The 8,522-nt window shown below is 52.4% G+C and overlaps 1 protein-coding gene across 1 annotated transcript; it reads right to left on the reverse strand.

Annotated features, from left to right (window-relative positions):
* Positions 1-5,715: 5,715 nt before the first annotated feature.
* Positions 5,716-7,736, reverse strand: LOC133914443 (cyclin-D5-3-like). Its single transcript, XM_062357547.1, has 5 exons — positions 7,163-7,736; positions 6,975-7,061; positions 6,571-6,859; positions 6,357-6,493; positions 5,716-6,253 (listed from the first exon to the last, which is right to left on the reverse strand). Exons 1-5 carry the CDS (start codon positions 7,457-7,459, stop codon positions 6,047-6,049), a joined length of 1,017 nt encoding a protein of 338 aa, XP_062213531.1. The 5' UTR covers positions 7,460-7,736; the 3' UTR covers positions 5,716-6,046.
* Positions 7,737-8,522: the final 786 nt, after the last annotated feature.

The raw sequence follows: 8,522 nt of genomic DNA on the forward strand, positions 1-8,522 counted from the left end.
CACCTGGGAGGCAATCCTTTATTCTGCATGAGGTCGAGAAGGTAGTCCTAGCGAACGGAGTCAAAGGCCTTTGAAATGTCCATCTTGAAGAAAAGTGTCGGGGTTTTTGTTTGATGAAGGCAAAGGCATAGACACCGGACATACATGTAGTTTCGTGTATGCTGCGGCGCTTGATGAACGCGCTTTGTCTTTGTGAGGTGATGGAGTCCATATATGGGGATAGACGAAGGGCCAGGATCTTGGAGATGATTTTGGCCACGACATGAATCAGGCTGATTGGTCTGTAATCTGTAACCCTTTTCGTGCTTTCTTTTTTGGGGATTAGGGTGATGTTCGCCGTGTTGATTAAGGTAAGCAGGAAGCAGTGGAGGTTGTGGAAGGCATTAACTACCGCAGTGAGGTCGTCCTTCACGATGGGCCAACAGGCCTTGAAGAAAGCTCTAGTAAAACCATCTGGTCCAAGGGCTTTTTCCGGTGGCAATTGTTTCACGACCTGGAGAATCTCATCCACTGTGAAAGGGTCCTCATGGAGGTTAAGGCCGTAGGATTGTAGCTGGATTGTGTCCCAATTCAGGTCATGTTGGCGCCTAGGCGGACTCGCCAGCACCGATGAGAAGTGACAAAAAACCTCTTGTCCTTTTTCCTCATGAGTAACCACCTATCCCTGCTGCTTTTGGAGTCGTGTGATGTGGTTTTTCCGATGCCTGAAATTCGCCTTTATGTGGAAGTATCTCGTGTTCGCATCTCCCACCTTGATATTAGTGATCCTAGAAGCATGCCTCTTTCAGCATCTTTCAATAACAGCTAGGCCCAAGATCCTTCTTTTTAGATTTTGACGAAAATGGTATTATTGCTGGGTGACGGTTCGGCTCTACTGCGCGATATCTAACTGCTGGACCACCTCCTGTGCCATATGTAGTTTCATCTTTGCGTCAAAAATGATGGTTTAACTCCAAGGTTTTAGCTGCTTAGCTGTTATCGCGAGCCTGTGGTACATAATGTGGCATGGCTCCTGATGAGTCAACTGGCTGCATGCACGCTTGACCACGTCGAAGAAACTTGGGATTTTGAGCTAGAAGTTTGTGAATCTAAATGTTCGAGGTCGCCATGGGCCACTCTGGTTTGCAAGAAGGAGAGGGCAGCAGTCTGAGAGCGATGAGGATAGGGCATGGAGAATATGGTGTTCAAAGGACGTGTGCCAGGCGTCGTTGCAAAAAACTCGATCTAGTCACACTAGAGTTGGGTTTCGGCTTTCGTTACTTCATGTGAATTTCCTATTTTGTAGATGGATTTCCTTGAGTTCGCACTCATCAAGAGTGTTCCTGAACAGGCGCATGAGCCGACGATTGAGATTGTTATTTTTCTTGTCACTTTCACGGTAATTTAGGTTGAAATCTCCTAACAGCAGGCATTTGATGTCAGGTGCTGGCCTTTGAGAACATATCTCCTGCAGGAAGGTGGCCTTATGCCTAACACGTGCTGGGCCATACACGGTTGTGAGGCGGAAGGAGCTGCCACACTATTTTATGGTGACAGTGGTGGAGATAGAATAGGTGTGGTACTCAATGTCATGTAGCTTAAGGAAGTTTTCATTTCACAACATCAGGATGCCTCCCCTCGTGTGCATCGCAGGCCTGGTGACGTAACCCATGAGGAGATACGCACCCAGATAGCTTGCAGTCGTAGAGTTGATGTTTTGAGGTTTTGATTATTGGAGATTGGTGAGGTGGCACACAATGGATGAGAGCATTTTGTGGACCATAGAACAGCGTGCAATTGAGTTCAACCCTCTTACATTCCAGCAGACGATATTGATGTTTGGCCCTATCATGTCAGAAACAAGATGTGCGCGGTCTCAACGCAAGCATGCGAAGGAAAATGTCCGGAGGCATCGCAAGGGTTGTAGGTCATCATTGATGCTAGGAGATATGCAGAGCACAAGATAGAGTCGTTTGACGGTGTAGAGCATCATAGTACGTAGAAGGTTACATAGAAGCAGGAGACAAACAAGTAGGTATAGCGCACAAGCTACATAAGGTGGAGAGGGTGCACTCGTGACATGACAACTGTTGAGGCTTCACTAGTCCATCCGGTTGTGATGAATTGCAGGTCGGTCTTCATACCCGTTCTAGACTCACAGTCTCATGAAGGCCATCGATTCCTTCACCGACAATCTGAACAAGTGCAGAGTTTCGTCGTCGTCGAGCTCAATGATCGACGTGAGTGCCACGATGATATCTGGCAGCAGGGGTCCCTGGAAGAGGGCGATAAAAGCCCATAACACCTCTTCCGTCGGCGTGAGCTCCGAGGTGGCAAGGCTCAGCTTCTTGCTGAGGTTTAGTTGCACGAGCTGGATGGTCAGCATGGAAGTTCTCCCTGCCAGCCTTGCACTCTGATGCACAGTGGAGGTGTTCGCAGTACGACCTTTGCGACGGATAGGCTCAGGCTTTGGTGGCGGACCGGGCAGCTGGTTTAGGATCGACGAAGTGGGCTTGGTGAAGAGGTGTTCTTCGGGACGCAGCAGTGGCAAAGTATTGTGGGACTCCATTGGGGGTAGCAGCACCTAGGGGTCGATTCCAATTCTGAGTTGGAGCTTTAGCCTAGAATATGCGTGTTGAACGGCTATCAAGGCCTCAAAGGGGACCTGTGTTGGAGACGCTGGGGTGCTTAGGGAGTGCCGGTCGAGCGAGGGAAGCGCTGGAGCAGTAGCAAACTCTAGCACAGGTGCGGTGAGCGTGTAGGCACATAGGCTAGGACTGCATCGTCATTCTCAGACCAGGCCTTCTCTCTAGTCAACTTTGATAGACTAGGGGTCATGGGGGTGGTTGTGTAGAGCCTCCTGGTGCATGCTGGCCGTGGGTGATCCCTAGCCCCGTAGGCGTTGTTGTGAGAACTAGCTTGGCCGGAGGTGTGGTGGACACCTCCGTGTCGCGCTCATCCGTCTGAGAGGTCGGCAGCATGGGGATCCCAGGCTTCTTTAGGACTATCATTCTTGCTGTGATGTTCTGCATGGCTCCTTCCATTGCAGGTGCACTCTGCTCTAATGTGCCAGGGGACGCGTAGACATTGAGCAAGCTATTGAGGGCTTCCTCGACATCACTAATGGAAGGTCTGGGTGTGACAGCTTGTTCTTTCGGCTCTTCCCCTTCAAGCGCCATGGTAGCAGGGTTGTCATGGTTCAGAGCCTTGTTGCTGTCAGGACAGGCTCCGTTTGTAGTGTCCTTTGTTGACGAGAGCGGGAACTCGTTGATGCACAAACGGTCGGCCAGGGAGCATGCCTTGACAATGTAATCCATCACTTGGCAGAACCATGCCTCGCTAGCCCGATGCCACTTTTCCATGGACGCATACAGAGGGGAGATGAGCTTAGTGATGTGCCCGCACACCTGCATGGTCAGCACATTTCGCAGCTTGCCATGCAGGATGGCTGCCTAGTGTACAAAGGTGCTCTGGAGGTCACAAATTTCCTTCTCATGCAGCTCCTTCACCGTCGGCAGGGGGGTCTGAAGTCGTGGAAGTCCACCAGATGTTGATGCAGGCGGTCATCACGTTCCCTGGAGAGCGTTGGCAGACGGGATTCGACCGGGATGTCCATCGGCTGTTGATGCGGGCAGGCTTCATTTTCCTTGGCAGGTGTTAACTGCCGGGATCCGGCCCGAACCACCACTAGTCGGTGGTAGCCCCCGTCATAGTTCCCACCATAGTGACATCTGTGGGGAGGGCACGTGCTGTCTCCGCACAGAGCACGGTCGTCCGTGGCCATCGAGCGTGCATAATCACAGCTGTCCCAACAGTGACACCTATCTTCATCGTCGTCGTCGTCTCGGCGGTGTTGTGTTAGGTCACCGCAAGGGTGATCATCGCTATCGTGCCAGTGGCTGCTCCATCTCAGGCGTCTATCCTCGCAGCTAGTGTCGTTATCGTCAAGTTGGTGTGGAGGGAGCGGGTGGCGATCTGGCACTGTTGAAGGGGCGTCAGCCGGTGCAACATTGACAACACCATGCCTCTAGGTCAGCATGCACTTGGATGGTGTGAGCGTCGACGCCGCTGTCCCAACAGAGTTGAAGGTGGACAATAAAGGGTTCTGTTTGGCGGCTCTGTGATCTTCAATGATCTCCAAGTGGATGAGCACATGATACTTAATACCGTGTTGCCAGTGCTCAGGGGGACGGTGGAGATGGAGACCATTTGAGCGCCATCAGATGGGTGGTGTGTGAAGAGGAGCCACTTTATGGATGTTGCTTGGGTTGGAGGTCCACACCCACAAATCGATTGTACGTGTGTCCGCCGGCTACATCAGATTGGTCTCAATACATTGTAGGGCACACGAACGGGAGACTTTGCACTCGACGACATTTGGAGACCAGGCGTGAATGGGCACGCTGTCGAGGCGCAGTCGCACCCTGAAGAAGAGCTCGGCGCCAAGAGCCGGGCTTAGACTTTGCTATGGTCCAAGGCATAGCTCGATGCCGTGCCGCTTGATCTGCCCTTGATTGAGTGCCGCAACAGAGTGGGCACAGTGCGTGAACTTGATGAGGAAAGGTTCCGGCTGGTGCTGAGTGAAGGCGACGTTGTCGTGGTGGAGATGCTGGTCGGCGATGATGGCGTCTTCAACATCACGTGCAGTGGTGCTGGTAGGTGTGTTGATGGCCCATGGCACCAACGCGGTGCCTTCCCACTCGCGGAGCTCGTGGTCGAGGTCGAAGGACATGTGCACAAGGCAAGTGTCTTCATCTGGTCTTGTGTCCAGGTTGCCGATGGCCATCTTCTTCAGAGCACCGTGCAAGGCCCTCGTCGATGGAGCAGTGCTGGACCAGAGCGTCGTGCGGATCTTGCAGTCGTGCTACCTGTGGCTTGACCTGCGACACCTGAGGCACTTGATTGGGTCACGACACAAGGAGGCACGATGGTCTCTTGCCAAGCACCAGAAGCAGCGGCCAGACGTCTCCTTTTGAAAGAAGGCGAGGGAGTGGCAACTTGTAGCGTTCGATGCCGAAATTGAAAGCTTGACTGAATGCTCGTCTTGTCATCTTAAAACAAAGCACAACTAGTGAGAAGGAGGCATGCACCATCGTCCACACCGCGAATGAACCGACGTCCAACCTGGCTTAAGAGTTGGCCCCTGCATGGGCGGTGTTAGGGCGCGCGGCAAATGCTTTGCCGAAGCAATGATAGAGGCTTTGGAGGTGCCGTAGGTAGACCTGGCATATGGGTAAATGTCTTTTCCTATGCGAGGGGCAATGATGATGGATTGTAGCCTCGCTGGTTGGTGAAGCACAATAAAGGTGGGGGGCACGGACAACATCCGCATAGGAGCGTGGCGGATCGGGCTCTTCTCGAATCGTCGGGACAAAGTTAACGGAAGCCACACGAGGGACACCAGATCTTGGAGGTGGTGGCGACGATTCGATGAAGAAAAAAATCAACCAGATCTGCCATGGGGGGTAGATCTGGTGGCTAGATCCTGGCAGTGGACCTCTGGGTAGTTTGTCCGGCTCAGATTGGCGTAGGAGACGAGGTTTCGAGGTGGGATTGAGGGGCGTTGGTGAAAAGGTCCATCAGGGGAAGGGCAGGCGGGCTGAGAGAGGGAAGCTGGGAGCTGGCTGCTGTTGGTGGGGGAGTCTAGGTTGGTTTCGTGGTGGGGGCCACGGTGGTGGCGGTGGAAAGCTGGAGGCGTGGTTGTGGGAGGGCTGCAATGGCGACGAGTTGCAAGGGCGGCGACTTAAGACCATGTCTGTTGTCCCTAATTTTGTGAGAATAAAAATAACGAGTATATCGATTGCCTTTCTCACTTTGAGCCAGAGCTTTCTTCAGTTTTAGCTTTCTTCTCTCCTCTTTACACTACCTTTTGAGCCTGGGAAAGATCTCAAAATTAAAACTTTTTCAATGCTAAATTACCAAATCAACTGTGACGATTGCACTAATCAGAAGAATCAAATCCTGCCCCCATCTGGACACCCCTGCCCTGAGAAACACTGATGAGGGCTCAACTGAAACAAAAGAAAATGGTGAGCTAAAATGCGAGCTGGACTCCACTGTCCAGCTCCTACTGGCGCTGAGGTGAAAGCAGCCTTCTCCTCTTATTGTCCGGGGCTGCCGGCGAGGCAGTGCCAGCGGCATTATTGGCGCCCACGGAGGTGTCCGGGCTCCCGAAGTGTGCGGCGACAGAGACACCCGAGGACGCCACCTCCGTCGAGTGCATGGAGGACTTGTCCTCCAGAATCATCACACTGTAGCAGGAGTACACATGCCCCTGCCAGGGAAGAACAGCGGCGGCATTTACTCATCATTGCGCTTTCCAACAACTGCTTTCCGAAAGGGATTGCGATGACAACAGGGTGGGTAGGAGGGCTTACGGTGTCTAATTGCGGCCATGATGAGCCCAAGATCGCCTTGAGCTCGTCGAGATTGGCGGCGGATGTCTCCTTGTTGCTCGCGACGAGGATGGATGCTGCAGCAATGGTGGATGGTTGGTACTCCAACGAGCTCATCGCTGTAAATGGGCGCGAAAAAGGATCAGTTCTTGCGGTCCGATTCGATGGAACGAAAGGAAATGGGAGGAGCATCAACCTTTGATCGCGGCGAAGATGCACTCCACGGCGCGCAGGATGATCGCCCTGCGGTCTTCATGCCAGAACCGCGCCACGAAGCAGCTGATGTAGGTGAACGGGGTGACGGTGATCATCTGCCACTGGAGCGTGCCCAGGACGAGGAGCTCCATCCGCAGGATGGACGCGCTGTCGAACTCGTACGCGTCCAGCCGGAACTCCGACAGCCGCGGCGCGTGGTGCTCCTCCAACTTTATCGCCAGCGACAGGCACGCTACCGCGAGCAGCTGCAAGGCCCACTCTTTCCCCCTCTGGATACCACCAAAGACGACGGCAATGCGCAGGTATCATTACCTCAATCAAACACTCGAGGACGTAACAACAATGCGGCAATGGAGATGGCGATGGGAAATGCAGGATCATTACATCGACTTGCCGTTGCGCCAAGAACCGATCGAGGTAAGTCACCGCGACGTACGCGGTCTTCCCGCTGAACCGGAGCATCCCGGTGGTCTGAAAGCACCAAAGAAAACGGAACGAACCATAGGAAAAGAACGGTTTTTTTTTCATAAAGAAAATGGAAGCGGCCAAAGGGGAGAGAGAGCGCGAACGACCTTGATGATCCAGCGGACGCACCCGGAGCGCACGGCCTTCATCCACTCCTCCATTTCCTCCGCCCGAGCGCCGCCGCCGGCGGAAGCGCTCTCCTTGGACAGGAGCACCGCGACATACTCGTCGTCCTGGTCAACCAGCAGCAGACGGTCGGTGGCAGCAACGAAGAAGTCCGCGTCGCCGCCGTCTCCAGCACGGTCGTCGGTATCGGGGAAAAGGTCGTTGCCGTCCTCCCGGCAGATGAGGATGGAGGTCGGCGTGGCGGGAGCTGAGGTGGAGGCGGCGGCGGCGTCCCCCATGGCGTCAATCAGAACTCGCGCATGCGCGGGGAAAAGGGAAAGAAAATGGAAGGGAAAAGATTTACTCTAGTGGCAGCAGCAAGGAGGAGCAAATGGCGGTGTGCGGGGTGCGCGCGAGCTAGCGTGGAACGCAAAGGGATCCCCTTCCCCAACACCCGCGCGCGGTGAAAGGGTAAAGAAATGTGCAGTTCGAGAGGGAGAAATGGGAAGTTGAGCTGTGCGGGCGTGGGAGTGGGGGAGGCGGCGTGCCTGGCCGCGTGGGCTGGCCGGCTGGGTGCGTGCGTGAGGGAGGGAGAGCACAAGTTGACGAGGAGCCACAATTTGTACAGGCAAGCGCACGCTTGTGCACACTCGCAGCTCTCGTGCAGCCAGCGTGTGACCCCGTCCATTCTGATCCTTGCTAGCGAGATGTGAGATTTTTTTATTTTAAAAACAATCGTTTCTTTCATATTTTAGAAAAATAAAACAAGTTTTTCTAGCTTTTCAGAAATAGGCATTAATCGCTCCGCATTCCCGTAACGCCATTTTTGCTTCCGTCCTACACAATTGTTTTGTCATGGTACGTCGTGGCGAAGCCACATGGCGGGAGCAAAAATCTGGAGTTACAGGTGCACAAGTCCTGTAGAGCGAATGATGTCTATTTCTATTAAAAAATAAAAAAATGTATTACTTTTGTAAAATACACAAACATAATGATTATTATAAATAAAATTTAGAGATGTGCTATGGGTGTGATTGGTATGACTGAGTGAGATGAGCATTGATGCTTTATGAAGCTAGTTGAGTTTTGACACACGCCAAGGAGATGTAGGAGATGGTGATTTGGTTTTGTGTTTCATGACAATTAGGATCTTGGGGGAGATAATGTTTGGTGCATGACTGTGTTGATCATTTGTGAAAAAGAAAGAGTCAGTACCAAAAAAATATAAAAATACATTAATTTTGTCTCGCTATATCATAATAACCATTATTTATCTTAATATACTTTAATGCTCACTAATATCATTTGATATGCAATAATCATTGAGTAATATCATCATTAGCGCAGCATGAATGAAGAGGA

Source organism: Phragmites australis, chromosome 4 (assembly GCF_958298935.1).
Source record: "Phragmites australis chromosome 4, lpPhrAust1.1, whole genome shotgun sequence".
NCBI classification, from domain to species: Eukaryota; Viridiplantae; Streptophyta; class Magnoliopsida; order Poales; family Poaceae; genus Phragmites; species Phragmites australis.